Source organism: Mastigoproctus giganteus, chromosome 2, assembly GCF_048544385.1.
Source record: "Mastigoproctus giganteus isolate SK-2022 chromosome 2, ASM4854438v1, whole genome shotgun sequence".
Classification (NCBI taxonomy): domain Eukaryota; kingdom Metazoa; phylum Arthropoda; class Arachnida; order Uropygi; family Thelyphonidae; genus Mastigoproctus; species Mastigoproctus giganteus.
Genome location: NC_143576.1, coordinates 135,537,192 through 135,561,245, shown reverse-complemented (window position 1 = coordinate 135,561,245; position 24,054 = coordinate 135,537,192). Strand labels below are relative to the sequence as shown.

At 36.3% G+C, this 24,054-nt stretch overlaps 1 protein-coding gene across 3 annotated transcripts in view; it reads right to left on the bottom strand.

The window, feature by feature from the left end:
• Positions 1-4,250: 4,250 nt before the first annotated feature.
• LOC150089581 (phosphatidylinositol-3,5-bisphosphate 3-phosphatase MTMR4) overlaps positions 4,251-24,054 on the bottom strand; it is a 371,703-nt gene continuing 351,899 nt past the window's right edge. For 2 of the 3 annotated variants that reach the window (XM_090389550.1, XM_090389551.1), the window contains exons 13-14: positions 4,669-4,856; positions 4,251-4,463 (exon numbers count right to left, since the gene is read on the bottom strand). In XM_090389550.1, coding sequence (XP_090245676.1) covers positions 4,301-4,463; positions 4,669-4,856 — 351 coding nt within the window. In that variant the 3' untranslated portion in view covers positions 4,251-4,300. The remainder of the gene's footprint in view (positions 4,464-4,668; positions 4,857-24,054) is intronic. The other variant, XM_090389552.1, reaches the window with a different exon arrangement.

The window sequence follows — 24,054 nt, the reverse complement described above, 5'->3', positions numbered from 1 at the left end:
TTAATTCTTCAGAAAGGTCTAACAATTTCTCAGTTTTTGCCATCAGAATTGCCTTTACTCAATTTTGACAACATGTCTAAATACTTTATTTCTAAGAGTATAAGTTACTTTGTGGCTTCTACACACACAAAAAAAAAAAAAAAAAAAAAAAAGAAAGAAAAAAAACTGCCTGCCATTAAGAGTTGAATATAAACATCCACTTTGTTTTTCAGATCATTTATATGGAAGTATAAATGAATGGCAGTACAGAGAGAAAACAAAAACCTGAAATGCCAACGGTTGTGCCAGATTCCACTCTGGCCTTGAGAAGGAAAGGAAATAAACTGCCTGCTGTTAACTATTGAATATAAAACATCGATTTAGCTTTTCGGATTGTTTATATGAAGTATACATATGTGGAAGTACAGTAATTGAGTCAGCACACCAGGAAAATAAATTTCATAATCAGAAATGCCAACGGTTGCACCAGTTGAGACATTCAGACTTCAAGAAAGGGAAGTTTGAATGTCCTTCCTGCTATTAACAACTGAATCTAGATTTTGGTTTTTCGGATTCGTATATTAAGTATAAATATATGCCAGTACAATAATTGAGCCAGTATGGCATGAAAACAATGTAATCAGAAACACTGACATTATGGGAACCATGATATCCAACTGAAAGAGGGCAAAAATAATGTCGGCAAAAATAAGAGGGCAAAAACAAAAATAAGAAAAGTTTACGGACCCCTTCAAAATTCAAAAAAGTTTGCCAAACCCTATATATACAGTGTCCTTGGTTGATGTTACCCCTGATAACGAAGCTTCGATATAATGAAGTCCGCAATTTCAAGCCCCATTTAACATAAAAAAAAATTCCAATTTAAGGCCAACACCCGACAATCATCCGATTGGGTTGATTGTCGGTTGTGGTTGTTGATAACGAGTCGCCGTCGGATGATGACGACTCGTTACGTACTCCCGAGCTGCAGGTGTGTCTGTTATAACAGTTTTGCACTTCATTCGCCTAATTTAGTTGTTGTTTACACTTCATAGGGTGTGTTTCAGTGTGGTGCATTGCAATGATCCGTATTTGTCAGTTTTCTTGGTATGCCAGATCATGATTTTTAACTGTCCTCCATTTCCTTTACATGATTGACGTTGTTTCAGTGTGGCGCATTGCAATAATCGACGTAGGTTCTTTGATAGCATTACATAACGTAGATTTTGTAAATTTTAATATAAATATTTTTGTTTTAGTTAATTAAAATGTCAGAATCAAAGAAAAGAAAAGCAATTTCTTTGGAAACTAAACTAAATATCGTACGACGTGTTGAAAGTGGCGAAAGAAAATCCGATGTGGCACATTCTTTAGGATTAGCATAATCAACTTTAACAACCATACTAAGTCAATCAGAAAAAATAAAACAGTCTGCTCAGAATTGTACAGATGTTACAGCAGCAAAATTAACTCGCTTAAGGAATCCAATTTTAGAAAAAAAAATGGAGAAAATGTTAAGTTTGTGGATAGATGATATGTCACAACGTCATATGCCTTTAAGTCAAATGGTGATTCAAGAAAAAGCATTATTTTTGTTTAATCACCTGAAATCCAAACAAACTGAAGAAATTACGGAAACCTTTGGGGCTTCTCGTGGTTGATTCGAGAAATTTAAAAAACGGGCCAGGATTCATAGTGTAAAATTAACAGGAGAAGTTGCAAGTGCAGATGTTGAAGCTGCAAATAAGTTTCCAGAAAAACTAAAGGAAATAATTGAACGTGAAAATTTTCCACCAAATTTGGTGTTCAATGTTGCCGAAAGCGGTTTGTTCTGGAAACGGCTACCAACAAAAAGCTTCATTTCTATTGAAGAAAAATCAGCTGCTGGGTTCAAAGGTAACATAAAAATGAATTTACCTGTAATAAGGAAAGCAAATAGAAAAGTGTGGGTTACCAAGGAGTTACTTACTGATTGGTTTGTTAACCACTTTTGTCCTGAAGTAAAACCTTTTTCTTTTGTCCAAAAGAAAAAGCTCTTTTGTTGTTAGAAAATGCTCCGGGACATCCTACTGATCTTAACACGTTGGACACATGCATTCCTGTCAAAGTTGTGTTTCTTCCAGCAAATACAACTTCCCTGATTCAACCATTGGATCAGGGAGTAATAGCATCATTTAAAGCTTATTATCTGCGTCGAACATTAAGCAATTTAACTGAACTAGAGGATAAAGAGGAAATAACAGTTAAAACTTTTTGGAAAAACTATACCATTAAAAACGCAATTGAAAACATTGATAGTTCTTGGAAAGAAGTCACTAAGAAATGCTTAAATGGAGTTTGGTGCAAAATATGGCCTGAAGTTGTACTAGAAGAAGAAAATAACATCCAAGAAATTAGAAATGAAGTTATCTAGATGGCTCAATCAATAGGTTTTGAAAATGTCGATGAAGAGGATGTTAGAAATTTATTGAATGCAGAAGATGATGGTTTTTCAGTGGAAGATTTAGAAAACCTTGTTAGCAACGAAAACAAAGATAATGAAGACGAAGTTAAAGAAGTTCCTGCCGAAAAAGTGTTAACAACCAAAGGTGCTTAAATGACATTGAAAACATTTTAAATTTTTTTAGTGAAAATGATCCTGATTTAGGAAGAAGTGTTATTGTTAAGCGATCATTGTTAAATGCAATAACTCCGTATAGGCAATAGTTAAATGAAAGAGAAAAAAAGCTTAAACAATCAACTTTAGACTTCATTTTACAATGTGATTTCACTTTGTATGTAAGTTGACCGTTTATTTAATAAAACTTTTCTTTGTTCGAAAAAAAAGCTTTTCATTTTCTCTACATAGGAATGTATCCCTATTCTGGCCATACCAATTTTACCTCTGAAAACGAAGTTTCGCTTTACGAAGTGATTTCGTGGAATGCATCCTATTCGTTATTCGAGGTATGCCTGTATATATATATATATATATATGGTCAACCGCCGTTTCGCGGACCCCCTGGAACTGGTCTGCAGACCCAGTTTGGGAAACGCTGCAATATATGGTTCAAAAGTGGAGGTGAACTTTAGCTGGTCATTATTCTGTTAATGATCAATCAAGAAATCTTATCACTCAAGAAATTTTATACAGTTGAATTTCACATAATTTCTGTGCCAAATTTCAGGGAATTCTATGTTACCTAGCTGGAAGCCTGGATTAACTGACATGGAATCACTTAGATTTTGAGCACATTATACAAACTAAACAAACTAAAAAGTGTACAAACTAAAAATAATAAAATAAAAAATTGGCTTCAATTTTCAAGTCCACCATCCTCTGAATCAAACCACTAAACTTTACACACCTTATAATATCATAAAAGAGGAAATCTGTATGTCATTTTCATTAATACACTGGATCTCTGTTACTAAAGCAAGCTATTTCTTTCAGGGATAATTTGGAATAATGATGCTGTATTCTAGAATATATTTTTACTCATAACATCTTGTCCCCATAAAACAATGCTGTGTTCTCCATAAAAATAACAAATCCACAACTAGTAAAAGAAATGATTGACATTATAGAACATCTTTTCGGTATTATGAAAATAGGAACTTTACTATTTATGAAAACGTTGTTACCTCACATAGAGAACTAAACATTTCATGTGATATTCAATATAAAAAATTATTACAATCAAAAAATTTTTCATACAAACATATTACACTTAAGATCAATTTTTCAAACCTTTATGAACTATTTCAATATTACAATGTCTGCACTATACAAATATACTGATTTTTCTATTTCCCCCTTCAATAACCTACACGTAACAAGCGCAGGCTTGGAATGTAACTGTTACAATAGCATAATCATTATGGCAATCACGATATAACCAGATCTTCATAAAAACTTTGAAAAATCTTTTACACTAATATGTATATATGTGTGCATGTACACACACACAAAGAGCTATACTTTTAGGAGTATCCTAAAATAAATGACATCTAAATATAAATGAACAAAAATACTAAAATTAGAGGATCAATTTTTTTTTTTTTTTTTTTTGTTTTTAAAGAAATATACAAATTAACGTAATTATTAAAAGAATTTGTACGAGTATGTAACATGAATTCATGCTTCAACGCTAAAAGCTTGAAATCATACATAATGTTATAACATTCGCATACTCCCAATTTTATAAAATTATTTTATTTTCACTGAGAAAATTGCAAAAAAGGATTTTTAATTATATACAAAACAAAATTTTCTACATTTCATTATTATATGCTTATTGCACTTCAGAAGTTCACTCATTTTACTAGAGTAAAAAAATTCCTATGTTACGTTTTCCCCTGATTCAGATAGAAGAAGAGTGTGGTTATTTGACTGCAAGTTGCTGTAACAGGAATAACAAACCCTCACTGGATAAAATAACTGTTCACTGGGCAAAGGCATCATTTGGTTGGAACAGTGTGCACAGAACACATGGCCACACTTCCTGAAACAGTGAACAAAGTTACAGAAAACAGAATATCTTTTGTAATATCAGTTGAAAAGATAATCAATTTTAAAAGTATGTTCAGTAATAAAATTTTAAACAATGAAATGAATTAAGAGCTGTAAAGAGAGCTATTAAAAAGACACTGAATTTTTGCTTTTTGTATACAACGAATGAAGGTCAATAATGCTCAAATATTTCTAACCTGCAGTGATGTTTGCGTTTTGCAACCCAAAATTTAACTCCACAACCCATACATGATGTGACTGCATGGTCAGGTATCCAAAGAGTTCTTTGAGAATCATTCAAATCAACTTGTTCCCAGCTGATATCTGATGATCCTGCACTACTTTCTAGAAGCTCACCACTACACACAGAGTCTGGTAATGATGCCTAAAAATAAATATGATTTTCATTATATTAATATATGATCAGTCATAAATAAAATATATAAATGAATCCTTGCTTTTGCAAGGAATTCATTATATATATATATTTTTTATAAATACTATAACATTATGTATATATAGATTTTGGGGGAAAAAAGGCATTTATTTATTGCTAATAAATAAATAAAAAAAAGCTATAATCACTTCCTATATATTGTTTATTCTGTATGTTTACATTATTAACAGTATAAAGCCTTAAGTTATTTTCCTTTATCAACTAAACTCAATCATAATTTTTTGTTGCTTTGCAAAACATTTCATTCACGGTTTCATTCTCTTAGCTGAGGTCCTGGATAATTACACAGAACCTCAACTAAGAAGATAACTTACTCACTCAACCCCCCTCTCTCTCTCTCTCTCTCTCTCTCTCTCTCTCTCTCTCTCTCTCTCACACACAAATGCACACACCAGGATTTCCAAAGAGAAAATCTTATTATTTCTTTATATACTTTTTTTGATGTGTAAACATCTTTGGCGGCACCTACTAAATTTCGGACAGTAGTTAAATCAATTTGTCACGATTTTGTGACGTGGAAATGACGTCATTTCCATTTCATAACAAAGAAAAACGGAGTCGGGAGAGGATATCGTGCAAAGGATAGTGGGGGGGTAATCTTGGATGAGCTCAGAGCTGGCATAAACCAGCTAGTTGTGGAAAAACGTTTAGATTCGGGGCATACCACTTGGGTGGCTTTGGGCTAACCATTGCCACCCTTGTCAGAAACCTTTTGGTAACCAGAGAAATGGATACCTTGAGGGCAGTGATCTTGGATGTGCTCTCAGATGTGTGCATGTAATGTAATGATCTTGGATGTGCTCTGAGCACATCCAAGGTCATTACATTACACGTGCTTCAGCCATACCAGTTGAAACATATATAATATAGGCATTACAGTACCTGTCTCTATTACTGAAGCAGTTGTATATTTCCATCAAGAGGCAAATCATAAACGTTTTTCCGTAACCAGCTGGGCTTGTCAAGAACATTTGAATCGATTCGCAATTGGGAGATAACAGATTCCAAATTACATGAATGAGTAGAATCTTTTGCTTGTCATCAAGTTTTTGCGTTTCTTTGCAATTGAGCATTGTGAGCTTTAAATTCTTGTTCATCTCGCTGTTTGGATGATTGTAAAAGTTTTGAAAGGGGTCTTCTTGCAGTCGCATTAAAAGGCCATGCAGGTCATTACTGCATGCTTCGTCACCGTTGTCTTGACACATTGTCTTACATATTTCAATTGTTTTGCAAATGTCCAAGTCCGATTCATACAATTTACAATCTAGTATGAGCCCCCTCATTGTCGCAATAGATCTTGACATATTTCACTTCTGTTTCCTCATTGCAAAATGGAATGTGTAGCATTACCATCTCACGACTGTACTCATTGAGATTCTGAGCCAAGTCATAGTTTCAATAGCTTATTATGCATGGACACTGTAGTTTCTTGCAGATCTCGTAGCGCTGCATGTGTAATTTGCGACAAAGCATGACAGAGTAACATGATAGTATGATTGTAACAATACAAATACTTGTATTGTTGCAATGATACTATTCAACAAATGGCTATAATCAAATGGGTAATTAGGCTATTGACCTGACCTCTTTCAAACGTTGACTCGGTAGAGTAAGCAGCGGGCGTGAGCATAAATTACATTGTTCATGATTTCAGTTCTAGCTGTTCGAAATTTAGTAGGTGTAGGTGTCGTCAAAGATGTTTACACAAAAAACATCTTTCGTGTGTACAGGATAAACATGCATTTTTTTTTTTTTTTACAGCTCTGAAGAAGGTATTATGTGTGTCTAAAAACTAATGAGACTAGTGCTATAAATTTTTTTATTAACAGCTGAACTACAAATCAACATTATCCCCTTCAAAATGGTTCCCTTGGGAAGCCATACACCACCGGAGACGTTGCTCCCACTCCCGGTAGCAGTGCTGGATTTGTTTTGTTTGTTGTTTGGTTTTTAGGAGCATTAGCAACTAAGGCCATATTGCTCTGTGAATATGCGGTGGTCATTCCTGACCTTTCCACATCCTCCGTATTTGGTGGTGGCGGGCTCAGACCCCGGTCTAATCAAGAAGCGTGTGCTACGTACTGCTGCACCTTCCCACCTGGCTGCGGAGGCGCCTAGCAATGCTGGAAGTTTTCAACTGAAAGTGCCTTCAGCTGGTCTGTCACCACCTTTTGGATGTTGTCCAAAATGATGACCTTTGAGGTGAAATTTGTGTTTGGGGAAAAGGAAGACTCAGATCAGGCAAGTATGAGGGCTGTGGTGCAGCATCCGAGAATCTGCAATCTCCAGCCGGACATGATTAACCCTTTTTCTGAGTCATTTAAGGAACTCACGATAGTACTGTTGAACTGTTTGTCCTTGAAGCATGAATTCTTTATGAACACCTTAACTGTCGAAAAAACAAATTAACATGGATTTGATTTTCGATTTGCTCAATTCTTGCTTTTTTTCGGGCATGGTGAGTTGCTCATGTGCCACTCCGAACTTTGTTGTTTGGTTTCGGGATCGCAATGAAAAATCCACACTTCATCACCTCTTTTGACATGTTTGATGTGTTCAAGATGGTCCAGGCACACGTTCCTTCAGTTTTCCTTTTGTTCGTTGGTGAGGTTTTTTGGAACCAGCTTTGCACAAATTTTCCACATGATGAATTCCTCAGTCAAAATGTCGTGAACAGTTTGGCGATTCAAAATCAACTCACTACTGATCATTCTAACTTTCAAATGTTGATCAGACCTCACGACAGCCCTCAACTCTGGTCACATTTTCGTCCAGTTTTGACGTGCAAGGTCTTCCAGAACAAGGTTTGTCTTCCACACTCTCACAGCCATCCAAAAATGCTTTATGCCACCTAAAAACCTGTGTGCCCTCGATAGAGCATGCTCTCCATTAGCCCATTTTAATTTTTCCTAAGTTTCTGTTGCGTCTTTGTTAAGTTTGACACACAATTTTATCGTGCAATGCTGCTCGAGATTTCATTTATCCATTTTCGTAACGCGTCACTACTACACACACTTACACAGCTCGCTGTCAAGTCAGATGTGTTAACGCTATCAAGTTGAAACTTGCACTGAACATCAAGTAAGAATGTACGTCTTGGTTGGTGTTGGAGGCGTGGTACAGTGTTGTCAACTTTCGAGCCACGCGTTCAGTCTCATTACTTTTTAGACACCTCATATACAAAAATTATTCTTTATGTTTCAGGCCAGCTGTTCATCTGCTTGCTTGTTTCTTCAAAAAGGATGGCACCTTCAGTTTTAGTGGGAACAATGAAGTTAAATTTCAAATGTTCAATGACTTTGTCACTTTGGCTGTAGTCTGTATGACAAGAAATTTTTTAACCGTTTGTGGTCTGATGTTACAACTTTAGCAATATCATAAAATTTTGCTTCCCATACAAAGTTGTGGTGGATGGTGCTTGCTGATTATGAAATTTGTTTTTTTTTTTGCTGTGCTGGCATAGCTATTATATTGCCATCTATTACATACTTCATATCAACAATGTGAAAAACTAGAACATTTATATTCAATTGTGAAAGGCAAGTAGAAGTTGACTTTTTTTTGTTTTTAAGTTACAGAGTATCTTACACTCTGACTTGTAAAATGTCTAAATAATTTCTAAAATACTTCAGGGATTAAAAGACCTGCTTTATTCTCGGAATGGATGCCACATTTGAAAGTTCGGATATCTTTTTCTTCCTTGTTCTTATTTTATTTTTTCTCCAAGTTTTATTTATAATGATGTACTGATAAGAGCATTTCTTTTATGCTGCATGTCTAGTGGGGCTCGAAACAGAAACTTTGCTTGGTCTTCAAATGGCATTAACAAGTCTATGAGGTTACAAGTTTAGGAATCAACAATTTTTAATTCTCTCCACATATTCTGATCACATGTGTTTATCACATTTTTTGCTGCTATATATTGTAATCTTTTTAATTTAATAATTCAGACACAGCATGGGTTTGTTAAAGGGAAATCTTTTCTGACCAACTTGACTGGATACTATGATGTGGGCACAAAGGTACTGGATGCAAAAAATAATTTTGATATCATATACAGTCATTCCTCGTATAACACGTTTACACTACACGAATTCGATCATACACGATTTATAAATAGGGGAACGATATCTTATATAACACGAACCGAATTTGCTTATGCACGATTTGCCTTTGTGTTTACAAGAAATGGCAGTCGAACACGGAATCACCCCAACTGAACGCTATTATATTGCCATCTATTACATACTCACGATAGGAATGAAGAGAAGATTCTGAAAATGTATTTATGTTTTTTATATCAGTGAAGGGGAAACACATTTCACCATAATAAGGTAAAAACCCACACAATTCCAGCTATTGGTATTATTGCAAATGCAATTCGATAGTACAAGGAAATTTTTCTTCTATGACAATTAAAATTCTACTAGTTCACTTTCTTGAATAATCCCTCATCTCCTGTAAAGCTTAAAATTCAAGATTCTTTATTTGTAATGCCACTATCTCCTCCAGCATCAGCATTAATTAGCCCAGCAGTGGTGGTGGCACCCTAAAGTGTATCAAAAGCAATGGCAGATCATCTGACAGGTACTTAACTTTCTTTTTTTAATTTCTGGAAAATGTTTTGAGTTTTTTTTTATGTGAGACATCCTTGGAGGCACTTACAAAACTTACTTACAGGGAAACGGAGAACATGCTTGGTAAAAAGGATAGGTGGAACAGGACCAGGGGGGTATGTCTGCCAGGGGCAAAGGTTGATGAAGTTGTAGAGCGGATATCATCTTTTAAGGGCACAAAAGGTGATATAGTTGTACACGTTGGCACTAATGATATTAAGAGTAGGAGACCCGCAGAATTACTTAACAAGTACAGGTCACTGTTGAAAAAAAGCCATGAATTAGGGCTGAATTTGAAAGTGTCTGCAATTCTGCCCAGACACGATAGGAGGGAGTATATGATGAGAGCCTTGTCAATCAATTCAGCCCTGGAAAGGTTGTGCAAGGCTCAAGGGGTAGAATTTTTTTTCAGCCTGGTCTGTACTTGTTAACAGGAGAGATTGCTTCTACGGGGATGGGATACACTTAAATAGAAAGGGTGCAAGAATATTTGCTGATGCTATCGAGGAAGTGTTAGGTGGGTCGGAAAACTGCTAGCTTTGGCAAGGACTAATAGATTAACAGTAGCCACTGGCAGAGATGAAAGTGATTCTTGCACTGCTTCTATTGGAATGAGCAGCAGCCTGGAAAATAAGATGTAGGATATTTCAGAGACTGCTGGGAGTCATTGCAGTACAAGTAAACACATGGGTTGTGTTAGGGTAGCTAAGAATAGGAACAGGTACATGTATACTTGCGTGTACACCAATGCTAGGAGTTTGGTAAATAAATTTGATGAATTTGAGGTACAGCAGGCCCCCATTATAACGCGGTTCGCTTTACGCTGATTCGCTATAACACTGTTCTTATATTATAACCCGTATCTGACCATAACGCTGATTGAATTTTTGACAAATCCGTCTTCAGTCCAATCTGTTTTAAGCCTTTTTTTTTTTTTTTTTTTTTGGCAAAAGGAGAAAATAGCCACCATGAAATTAACTACAGTAATTATTTTTATAATTTCTACTCTATGTACAAAATTGAAACTTTCAATATGCTCTATTTTCTTGGTGTGGATAGTTTCAAGGGAGAAATTCTTTTTTAGTACACAAGGTGAAAAATTTACCATCCAGTGTCATATGCTGTTACGAAGTCTGCATTTTCTGTTCTGACCTGTAATAGAAAGATACTGTATACCCTATTGAAAAATAGATTTACTCCCTATCACTTCTTTTGTTTTACTGTGGGAACTATAACTTGCGAAATGTTTTTCACACAATCAATCCCATGAGTGCTAAATGCGGTGCTGTTTCTTGTACAGTATTCTCTTGTCTTCTGAACTCCTCTGACCTTGTGGTCACCCGAAGTACATAAAATTTGTTTGTTTTACTGTTTTGGAAATTCCATAAACATTCTCAATGACTCACACCATAATTGATTACAGTAATTTTCGTGCAATAAACAACCATTTTATTTTACTGCATGGTAAAATTGAACTTTTCAGATAAATAAAACATTTGTCATCGTCTTCAGCTCACTTGCCAGAGGAATTCTAGATATCATTCAGTGCATACAGTGTTAGACATACAGACAGTTTACTGTACTTGAACATCATATCACAATCAGTGCAACGCAGTTACATTTGCAGAGAGTTATGGCGGATAAGAATGAAAAAGCAACACTGTCTGGACGCGGTACAAAGATTGGAGGTAAGAAAAACATTGAGTTTGAAAATTAAATTAGACGTTTTGAAGAGAATTGATTCTGGTCAAAGACAAGTGGATGTGTACAATAATTTAGGACTGGCAGGTTCAACTGTAAGAACAATCATAAAAAATAAAGAATCAATTTTAGCAGCTGGAAAAATAGCTGTTCCCCTGCAGGCAACTAAATTGACTAGGGCTAGGCCGGCTATTATGATTGAAATGGAGAAACTTCTACATAATTTTATTGAAGACAACATTCAACGTAGAATTCCGTTAAGTTCAATTATTATTAAAGAAAAAGCGAAGAGCCTATATGAAGATTTGAGGGAAGCTCACCCCGAAAAAAATGTGGAACCATTTAACGCTAGTAAGGGCTGGTTTGATAGATTTAGAAAGCGCTATAACCTGCACAATGTAGCAATACAGGGAGGCAAGTGCAGATCAACAAGGAGCCGAAACTTTCAAAAAAGAATTTGTTAAAATTATTGAAGAGGGATGGTATACTGCTCAACAAGTTTTTAACATTGATGAAACAGGTCTTTTTTGGAAATGAATGCCTAAAAGAAGTTTCATATCGAAAGAAGAAAAAAAACATGCAGGCTTCAAAGCGAAGGATCGGTTAACTTGGTTGTTGGGTGGTAACGCTGCGGGGGATTTTAAATTAAAACCCCTTTTAGTTTACCGTTCCAAAAATCCAAGGGCTCTTAAAAAAAAAAAAAAAAAAAAAAGGTTTATCTAAATCAAACCTACCTGTAATCTGGAAGGCTAATAAAAAAGCTTGGGTAACCAGGCCGCTTTTCATTGATTGGTATGCTGAGTTTTTCTGTCCTGCAGTGGAAAAATACTGTGCAAAAAATAACATTGGTTATAAAGCAATTCTAATCATGGACAATGCGCCAGGACACCCAAGCAAAGAGAGCTTAGAAGACTTGAACAATCACATAAAAGTTTTTTACATACCTCCAAACACTACGTCTCTGATCCAACCAATGGACCAAGGAGTAATTGGCACATTTAAAGCGTACTACATAACCTTTTCCGAAGCTATTAAAGCCATCAACACTGAAAATGTACCGAGCTTAAAGGAGTTTTGGAAATCCTATAACATTAAAACCGCCATCTACAACATTTCAAGTGCCTCAGAAAACCATGAATGGAGTGTGTGGAGGAAAGTTTGGAAAAATTGCATAAAGCATTCCCAGGAACCTGATGATTCCGTTGAAAATGTTAAAACGCAAATTGTTGAGCTCGGAAAAGAAGCAGGATTACACGAAATTAACGAAGACATCGTACAAGAGATGATCGACAACGACAGGGATGGCCTCTCTAATGAAGAAATATTGGAAATGATAAAAGAACAAGAGCTTGCTATTGAGGGAGATGATGATCAAGATACTATAGATTAAGAACCGATGAAGTCGCTGACTGCAAAAGGACTTAGTGAAGCTTTTGAACACTTCGAAAAAATGTCTGATTATTTCCGGGAGAACGACCCTGACATGGAACGAAGTGCCAAGGTAATAAGAAATTTGAAGAAAGAAATGAATCCCTACATGATGTTGTACAATGAGAGGAAGAGGGCCAAAGCACAACCCAAAATCAAAACATTTTTCAGTCCAAAGATACGAAAACTCAAGAGCACAAGGCCATCAAATTAATAAATTCATGATTTTCGTTAGTTAATTAACGCATAATTATGTAGAATATTTTATATGTCAAAATTTTGAATATTAAATATTTTTAATTGATATTGGTGCATATTTTCACTTATTTTTGATTAGAAAATATCCTATGGAATAGACTGCAACTCACAAATACATACGTTACCTTATGGGAATATGGCCGTCGCTTAGCGCGGATTCACTTAGCGCTGTTTTTCCGGAACGAACTATCAGCATTAAGCGGGGGTCACCTGTATTGCTCAAAACATCAAAGGCAGATATTGTTGGGATATCAGAGCCGTGGTGTCACACAGATATAAGGAATCCAGAACTGGAATTTGGGGAGTAAAATGTGTACAGAAAGGACAGACAGGATAGGAAGGGAGGAGAGGTTATGCTATTAGTTAAGAAACACAAAATCCAAGGAAGTAAAGCCAGTCACCATCGATGGACAGGGCAGTGTCGAGTCAGTTTGGTGTGACATAAGCATTGAGAGTAGGAGTGTGCTATAGGCCTAATGACTCAGATGAGTATAATAAGAAACTGTACAGGGAAATAGAGTGGGCCAGTAAATCAGAGAGTCTTATAATAGGGGACTTTAATTTCCCAGATATTGACTGGAATTTGGGGGCTGGTCACTCACACACTAGCAAGGCTTTTGTGGATTTATTGGATGATTGTTTTCTACATCACCATGTTCAGGAGGCAACTGGAGGGAGTAATACTCTTGATTTGATTATCAGTAGTGATTCTTCATGCATTAAGAATCTGCAGATAAAGGAACCACTAGGTGGCAATGATCACAGTGTGTTGAAGTGGGATTTACCCAAAGAGGTAAAGGGAAGGGTTTTTGCTTTCGTAAAGACGACTACGATGGTCTGAGACAGTATTTAAATTCTATACAGTAGGATCAACTGATAATGTTACCAACAGCAAATTCAAAATGGGAAGCATTCAAAGAACTTATCTTGGAAGCTACTAGGCTTTACATACCAACTAAGAAATATTGTTCAAGGTTCAGGCCTAAATGGATGTCAGATGAACTAATGAGACATCTGGCAGAGAGGAAAAATGCATGGGATACATATAAATTAACATGTGACACAGAAGCCTATAAGAGATATAAGTTGATCTGTAAATATGTTACAAAGGAGGTTAGGCAGGCGAAGGCAGATTACGAGAAATCTTTGGCAAAGAATGCAAAGAAAAACAGCAAAGAGTAAACTAGAGTTTACTTAAGTAAACTCTAGAAGGAAGGGGATGAATCAGATTGGTCCACTTGATATCGATGGTTCAACTGTTGATGATCCTGCTCAGGTAGCTAACAAACAATGAATATTTTGCATCAACATTCACACCTGAGGAGATATTCAGCGAGGGGAATGCCAGAGATGTCTTCAACTCTGGCAGTAAGCTAGATAATCTTGTAATAACTGAGAGTCAAGTGGACGAGAAATTGTTGAAGATAAACACAAGAAAGGCACCTGGGGTGGATGGGATCTATCCAGTTATATTAAAGGAGGCAGCAAAGGAAGTAAGCAAACCCTTAGCCATAATTATTGTTAGTTATTTGGTTTTTAGGAGCATTAGCAACTAAGGCCATATTGCTCCGGGAATATGCGGTGGTCATTCCCTGACCTTTCCGCATCCTCCCTATTTGGTGGTGACGGGATCGAACCCCGGTGTAATCAAGAAACGTGTGTTACGCACTGCTGCTCCTTCCCACCTGGCTATGGAGGGCGCCCACCATAATTATGAGAGCTTCCTTGGACTCAGGGGAGATACCCATTGACTGGAGATGTGCAAATGTGACCCCAATTCACAAAGGTTGACACATGTGGGTTTAACTTCTGTTCCAGGAAAATTAATGGAGGCACTGGTTAAAGAAGCACTGCAGGATCATCTAGACAAGACTTCAGTTATAGCTCGGACACAGGCATGGTTTTGTTAAGGGAAAGTCTTGCCTGACCAATTTGATTGGATACTATGATGCAGTCACAAAAGAACTGGATGCAGGGAATAACTCTAATATTATATATTTGGATCTTAGAAAGGCTTTTGATACTGTTGCACATGGAAGACTGCTGCACAAATTGGAGCAGTGTGGCATTGGAGGCAAATTGCTGCTATGGATAAAGGGGTGGTTGAGGGGGAGAAGACAGAGAGTGGTAATCAATGGACACTGCTCATCGTGGACTAATGTTATTAGTGGAGTCCCTCAGGGTTCAGTGTTGGGTCCATTATTGTTTTCTGTATTTATAAATGATATTGATGATGGTATATCTAGCTTAATGTCCAAGTTTGCAGACAGTACAAAGGTTGGCAGGGTTGTTAAGGACACTACTGACGCTATGCTGCTGCAACAGGATCTGGAAAGTTGAGCAGATGGGCTGAGAGGTGGCAAATGAAGTTTAACATGACAAATGTAAAGTACTACATATGGGAAACAGCAACCCCAGAACAATGTATCAAATCTGTGGTACTACACTGACAGTAGTAGAGAATGAAAAGGACCTGGGGATAATTGTGCAGGCAGATATGAAGTTCTCTGACAGTGCAGATGGGCTGCAAGAGTAGCTCGTGGTGTCTTGTCAATGATATACAGGAATTTTCCTAGCAGGGTAATTATTTGCTTGTATAAGGCAATGGTCAGGCCACACCTTGAGTACTGTATACAGGTCTGGAGGCCTCATTTCAAGAAGGATGTAGAGCTGCTGGAATGAGTACAGAGAAGGGCAACAAGATTAGTGAATGGAACAAAGGGTTGCTCTTACGAAGAAAAGCTTACGTTTTGCAAATTACAGTGTCTGGAGACTAGGCACTGGCGAGGTGATCTGATAGAGGTGTATAAAGCCTTGAATGGTTTGAGCATGCTCAGTGCCGATGGGATTCTTCCTCTTGCTCAGAATTATCACCTGAGAGGGCATAAATTGAGATCGAGGAAAGACAGATGTAGGATAGATGTGCGGAAAATTTGCCTTTAGCCAGCAGGTAGTTGGTTGGTGGAACAGACTCCCATCCCTTGTTGTGGAAGTTTATATCCTAAATAAATTGAAGGCTCAGCTGGACAGGTATTTCGAATGAACGGAGGGGTGAAGTGGAAGTGGTTTTTTTTGGCTGATGCTGCATAAGCTTGCTTTCTTGCATTATATGCCTCTACTAATGCAAGTGACGTCATCCGTGGCTTCTGCCAGAGGAACTTCCTACGCTCCTACCACTAATCTGTGCCAAGCGCATGACGAATTTTTTGTGATTGATACCATACTTTGAGTTGTAATGAACCGATTTACAAATTCAAAAACCATTCGCTTGAATTTCATCTAACTGCATTATAAAAACATAATTGAAAAAAAAAAAAAAAAAGTGTACCCTGTACCCACGGAAGATGTTTTATTTCATGTGAAACATCCTTGGCTTGAAAAAGGGCAGAGAAATTCAAACCAATAGCCCAATTGCTCATTTGATTGTAACAAAATCAAGTATTTGTCATATGACGGCAACAATACCAACATTTGTGAACAATTTCTTTTTTCATCTTGCATTTTAGTTACATTCCATTGTTATATGCTGCTATAAAAGTTTTTACATGAATAATTTTGGAAAAGATGTTTAATGATGCTGAAGTCAAGAGCAGAGTGTTCTCAAGAGTATCAAGTAAGATTCGAGAGCGACGAGACCTAAGAAAATAAATACAAAGGTAGCAATGAGCAAGCGAGAATGAAAAAGACTATCAAGATTGCTTAAAAGACAAACAGAAAAAGCAAGTGTTGGATTTAACAGTGCTTTCAACCAGCAATGCCGCTGCTCCATCTAACAATGATGTACAATGTAACATTTCTCCATTTGCAGAGCAGATGAGTTTAAATGATCAAGCTCCTTTATCTTATGCCGACTATTATTTACGTAAGAATGTGCATCGAGAGTTGAAAGGAGATCTATGAAAAATGATTTGTTTTGTGTGCTACATTTGCAATCGTCTATGGTTCGAAAATGACACAAAGAAACCAGCTGCTAAAGATACATAATTGAAATGCACTGCATTTCCTGATGTTGACATGACATCAACAGGATGATCCTTGTTGTAATAGCTGTATAGGATCACTTAAGAACAACACCATTCCAGTGCTAAGTCGAATGGCTTTGTCAACCCAGAAAATTCCATTGCATTTACCAAAGTTGGATTTAGTGGCAGAGATGCTCATTTCTCCTGGCTTACCGTTCATACAGAAAAGGTGCCTGAGACATACATACAGACAATACAGCATTCTGGGCCAAGTGATCAATGTGCCTGTTTCAGTCAACACGATGGTCCATCGCTGGCCAAGGGAGATTAATAATGATCATTGTATAAACATGTATATAAAACACAGGAAAATACAGAAATCCAGCTATATGTTCATGTTAATAAGAAAGAGAATGGCTAAAGCGTAGCTTTGGTATTTGGTTGACACACCCTTCTCTCTTGATTGTATCAAATTGCGATAGAGCAGTCATTCTTTGATGACAGTCATATGGAAATTAATTTGGCTAAAGACGACAAGTGACACAGTTGCAACTGAGGAAAGTCTCATTGCCCAACCGCAAACATTGTTGTGGGGTAACGATAAATAGCTTAGAATCGCCCAGTAGAAACTAATGTACTGCAGAAATTACAGTTTGCCGGGCACAAGGAGAAACTGTCCTTTCCCAGCATTTATCTTGGATAATTCAGAACATTCAGAGAGAATTTATGTGCAATTCCGTTCATGATGGCAACGAGCAAGCTCAGATGATCTGATCAAAGTGGTGTTACTCCATTTCATCTCCTTTATGCAGCAATGAAGATAATGACATTGAAAACAACAGACTCTTCAAATACATAGGTAAAGATACTAAACCGACCCACAAGGAAGTTCAATCCAAAGAATAAATTAACAGCTGCATCAAAAACAATTTGGCCAATTTGTTTTTGAAGCGTGATCTGTCCACTATAGCTTGGTAAATGTACAGCATTCTTGACTGAGTGCCAATGAAGTTGGTTAGTTGCACTTGCTTCAGCTATTGCAAAGGTTTACAGAATAACGGGTGCAATTTTAGTGAGGAAGAATGAGCAAAATGGACTTTGTGCAGAGGGTGATGCTAGCGAACAAAGACCCTGCAACTTGTGCAATATAAACTCAAGAAGATTATAGATGTAATTATGAACATATTGCAGTCAAAATGTTATAGCTTTTCAATATATGTAATTTCACGGTAGTCAACATGTGCACATTTTTCTATGGCTAAATAATGCTCCCAGAGACCCTTTGGGGATGGCTTCAGTGCCACAAGCTAATAATAGCAAATCAACAATTACAAAGATGCCATCGCAATGATTGACAAATTAGTGTTTGTCTATGCTAGCGAAGCTTCGGGGAGCAGCAACCTTCAAAAATAAATTCATGTGTTACAAGAAAATAACGCCAGATAAACAACATGTCAATTTGAAGCACCATTCATGCCCATGTCACTTGAGATCACTATATTAGTGCCCATGCCTTAGAAAGATAGGCTATAGTGCAAGTGTTTGTGACTCTAAACTCCGACCATAAATTACATCAATGGACTTTACATAGTCTTGCTGACCTGCGACAAGAGATTCTTGACTAATCGGCTACAAACAAGACAGGACAGGACAGCTCGTTTGAATTCATCCACGATAGGAAGGCACTCTGTTTTCTCACTCAACTGCCAAAGCCTACGGTGCACCACACCGACCTCATTGAAATTCACAAAGCAATGCCAAATCTTGCCTATCTGAGACTTGGTTAGACAATAACTAGTGTCAGCATCCCAAACTTAGATTGCAAGGTTCAATTTAAGCATGAAACCAAACAGAAAGCTGGAGTCTATATATCACAAGACGGACAAGGTACACATTGTAACCCATACTCAGATGTCATCTATCAACAAACAACTGCTTCGACAGTCAGTGTTTGTCCTGTTGGTGATATGTGTACAGTGGAGTGCTTGTTACCTAATGGACAAGTGATACAGCAGTTGTTTCTCCTAACAGTGACATACTATATTTCTCCTAACAGTGACATATGGGATATAATTAACTTCATTAATTTCGTTTTGCTGCTATACTCAATTCAAGGTTCAGTGATGTTAAGGAAAGATTTACATAAAATGCGCATGATCATGAGTGGCAATTTCAACGTTAACTTCAGATTACAGTGCGGATTGGAAAAAACTAAACCGTTAATTACTTTTCTGCAAGAAACGTTCAATCTAACTCTAAACACTAATCACTCAATTTCAACTACAATATCGGGTACCTCAATCCAGAGACATTTAGATACGTTGCAATCGCAAGTATACGTCTCTTACTTTAGCTATCACAAATCCATTGTATCTTGTCTTCCACCTGAAATTATGGAAATTTGTGAATGATCAATAATTTGAATTCAGCTTGAACAGTGCCAATATTTCATATTTTCTTCATGCATTGCAATTTTTACTGTATATAACTGTTTAAGTTTTAATAAAAAATAATTTTTAAATTTTACACCTTTTATTTAAAAAAAAAATTAATTCTACAGAAAATTTAAACAAAATAGAAAGTGTCTTTCACTTTCCATTTTAAAAGACTTAAGTTAATGAACTTTCAAACACACAGATATATTTCTGTGTGTTAGGTATATAAATATTATGAAACCATTATTATCAATACTGTTAATTATTTCCATTTTCAAGATTTTCTTTCAAAATTTATTTCAAATTTAGCTTTTTGAGCTTTGGGTGTGCTTGATTTTACCTGCTTTGTAAGTACAAAATCTGACCTTAAGGCACTCAGGGAAATAATATTTTTTGTATATTAAGAATCAATTTTTATCATTCCCATTTGTAAACTATTTCTCGTTATTTATCTCAAAAAATGTGACTGGTGCAATCATATATATTCATATGATTTTTGACATCTTTATTTTGCTGTATGCATCAAGCCATTGCATTTACTAAGAAATATTAGTAATATCTCTCTCTCTCTCTCTCTCTCTCTCCCCCCCCCCCACAAATTTTCTTAATGCATTAGTAATTAGTTAAGACTAAGGTTTGGGGGATGGCTTCAGTGCCACAAGCTAATAATAGCAAATCAACAATTACAGCTTCATAAATTACTCTTTGATGCTGATTGCTGAGAAATAAGTTAAGATTGTGGCTATTCCCTTTATAATACTAAATAAAAAGAACAGCCCAGACTTACCTTTTGTTCTCAGTCAAAAACTGTTTTCTGTCAGGCTGGCTTGTGCTTTGATTTTATTTAAATGGAATGTAAATGGTAAGGTAATATAAATAGAAAACATTCAATCAGCTGACCCCCAGACTGGCCTTTGCGTGGATCCAAATAAGCCAACCTTTGGGCATGATTGGCTGCATGTGGACCTGTCTCAATGAGCAGTGATCTTACCAGTGATCTCACAAAGAGCAATAACAATTTGCAATACTGTGTGCCATGCATCACTCACGAAAAAGTATTCTACAGGGTAAGAAATAGGTTAATATATTTTTTTTTTTACTTTTAAAATTTTTTTTTTTAAATTATTAAATCTACTGAAAACAATAAATTGTATGCAAATCATTCATCAAAATTCAAAATACATTCCCACTGCAGCTGATACATATATACAAAATACATAAGCATCAAATGGTACTACAAGTGCTGTGCTGTAATGCACATAGGTGGTCATCATTACAATCTTTATTATTATTATTATTATTATTATTATTATTAATGGCCATATGGTACAAGGAAGCCTGAGGCTTATGCTGCACCAGCCAAAAAAAAAAAAAAAAAAAAAAAAAAAAAAAATTCCCAAGTTACCCCCTGAGAGAGAGAGAGAGAGAGAGAGAGAGAGAGAGAGAGAGAGAGAGAGAGAAGTAGAAAGGAATCACCAAGAAAGAGAAGAATGATGATATCCAGCTCAGGACCCTGGGTTTGCCAAGCCCATACTCACTAGATGTGAGCCCCCGGGGCCAATTGTGGGGGGGGGGGGTTTGAAAATGTTATTTTATATATTTGGTTATATTTCCCCTTTTAACAACTCCCCTTTATAATAACTCCCCACTTGCGCAATCTGACTATTTTACTTCACAGAAAATTTCCAAGTTCTAGGGGAAAATCTCCTTGATGAGTTTAATTCCCTTTGGATAGGCTTTTTCTCAGAATAACAAAGAGACACACAAATGTTGTATAATAAAAATACAGTTTATTGGACACTTTTACATAGATACATCAAACAAAAGAAATTTATTAAACTCATGACCAAATAGATTTAATTTCATCTTCTTATAACAGAATGTAAATGAGCAAAGTAATTTGCCTATTGAGCAAACTCAAGGAGGGCTATTTCCTTTACATAAATCATAAACAACTATCTCCTCTTTTAAACTAACAAAATGTTTCTACTTCCTTACTCCTGAGTTCAATTAACTTTCAAAAGAATCTATTAACATTCTCCTTTCATTACAAAACAATTCCTACTCCAAATTGATAAAGCTCCGATACTCTTAATTTCAGTATAAATCATTACTCTGGTTTCTAACAGATTATAGCCTACAACCTTCTCTAATCTAGGTAATCAATACTATCAAATTTCTACAATTAACTACTTGCACATTCGGGGGTTACTGACATCCGTCTATCCCCTTTCAAAATTCATACTTAGTCATTCACTTATTTAACCAAATATTAACAAGTATCAATCACTTCAAAAATTTTATATCTATTCCCTTCCAAAATTTATCTATATATATTGACTTGCCCTGGGTAATGTCCTTCAGTTCATAACATTCACTAACTTATTCATTATAATATAGTACTACTTATACATATGTGTTCAATCAAAAGTTCTGATAAATTGGTTATCAAGTGTCTATAATCGATGTGATGGTGAGAGTACTTAAACAAACTAATCACTTACTGACATAACTTGGCAGACTTCACGGTACATCCTTCTCTAAACGAGTAGGGGATCCTTTCTATCTGGGTCGCATCTCACAATCACTGGGGGCGTTCGACATAAGATGCTGGATTCCTTCCTGGGTACCTTTGTATTTCTTTATGGACGCATTAATTTCATCTGATCAGAATGGCTGTACTCTTTTTGTCCGGCTTCGGATTTCATCAGCTCCAGCGTACTTGCTCTCAGAATATCAGGCAATCTCGTTCCTTCATAATGGAGTTGACTCCTTCTCATCTGCTTTAAGGATCTTGAAAAATTTTCCCTCTTTTCTATGGCACGGGTTCGTCTCTCACTTCGAAACTCAGTCTACTTTTGACTGACTGTCTGACCGACTTCGGCGCTCCAACTTCATCTTCCCACTTACTCGACTGCTTCTCTCACTACTTATTAGATCACTGACTTAACTGTTCACTTAAAGCTTATCTACCCCTCATACTCACTACACATTAGAACTTAGCCACTTTTCTCCACCGGCTACTCTATCTAAAAAAACTCATTCCTTTCTTTTCTTCTCCAACTCTCATCTTATTGCCCAACTCACTGACACTGACCCACTCTCATCTTACTGCCCAACTCACTGACACTCTCTCACTCTTTTCTTCCTGCCCAACTCACTGACACTCTTTTTTCGTCCGTCTCCATCCACAAATTTTTCTTACCAGTCTGTCACGCCTCTCCACAGTGTTCTACCCAATCTCCTCCTTCCTATATTCATTTTTATCCTTTCATTTGTTGGCAGGTCAGCCAGCCTTGTGGCACGTGATTCACAATACCCCTCTCCTTTTTTATTTCCTACCTGTTGACATCCGTTGAGCTCTTTCATGTAGGCCGAATGCATCAAAACACCTCCTCCTGTGTCATCACAGCTTGTCTCTATAGCACTTCAGAAAAACCACAAATTGTGACACTAGCTACTATAACATCTATTTTTAGAAACTAGTGTGCGTTTTGCCGTATGCGTTTCCGGTGCGTGACCCCTCATAAAACTTAAGTTGTTTTTGCAGCGCCGGACCCCCTGCTGGGTTTGTCATAGTATTCTCCGTCAGTTTTCTGTTTTGACGGATGCAAAGCTAATTTTCCTGTTTTTCGTTCTTCCTACCTTTTAAGTTTTACAATCCTTACTGGATAATTCTTGTTTATTGAAACTGACGCTATTAACATTTCTCCCAACGGCAAGAATCCAAAAAGGAAAACTAACTTCAGAAGTCAAAAAAAAATATTTTCTTATTCTTACATTTTCCCAAATGGTCCATTTTCCATGAGTAACAAAGTGCTGTGTTGCTCATGGAAAATGGAACTTATGGAAAATCCAGGTTAGAAGACAAATTTATTTGGTTGTTGGGACTATTTGGGTCTACTGTAACAATTCTCCTCTCGCTCCAATAAACTAATTAGATAATCATATGGTAAAATGTCTACTAAACCTACTTAGTAATTCCCCATAATGCCCTTCAAGTTTAATTTAAAAAATTAATTATGCTGAAAATTAAAATGTTATATACACAAAATATAAACATGGGTTTTATTAGTCTCTTCCATTTTCAAATTTAAAAAAACCATTAAAAGCAAAAAAAAATTCGAAATGTGCACATACACATATATTTTTGTTATTATGTAGATAAATATTTAAAAAATATATATTTTTTATATACAATTAAGTTTCTTCCATTACCAGATTTATTTCAAACTTTGCACATATGTTGTTTTGGCTACTAACAAAACAACAACTAATAAAATCAACTTCATACTTACTAAGAGAAGGTATATTGTGAATGATCTTACAGTCCTGAACAAGGTAAACATTGGAAATGATCACAAAATGGTAAGATGCACACTTGATATAGATGTAAGAAAAGAAAAGAAAAAACTGACTCGAGTAAATAATATGGTCTTTGAGATAACAGAAGAGGAGAAAAAAGAGGTATGTACTGGAACTTAAGAACAAGTTTGAGCTTCTACCGACCTTTCAGGAGCAAGATATCGATGAGGAATACAACAACTTTCTGAAAGTGATAAAGCCTGAGAAACCTATAGGTAAAAAGAAATCCAAAGAAGAAAAATTAGTCAAGAAACACTTCTCGTGATGAACCAAAGATGACAAATGAAGAGCAAGGTAAACACTGACAAGAACAAAATGGAGTATACTGAGTTATGCCATTTAAAAAGAGTCTCAGAGAGGA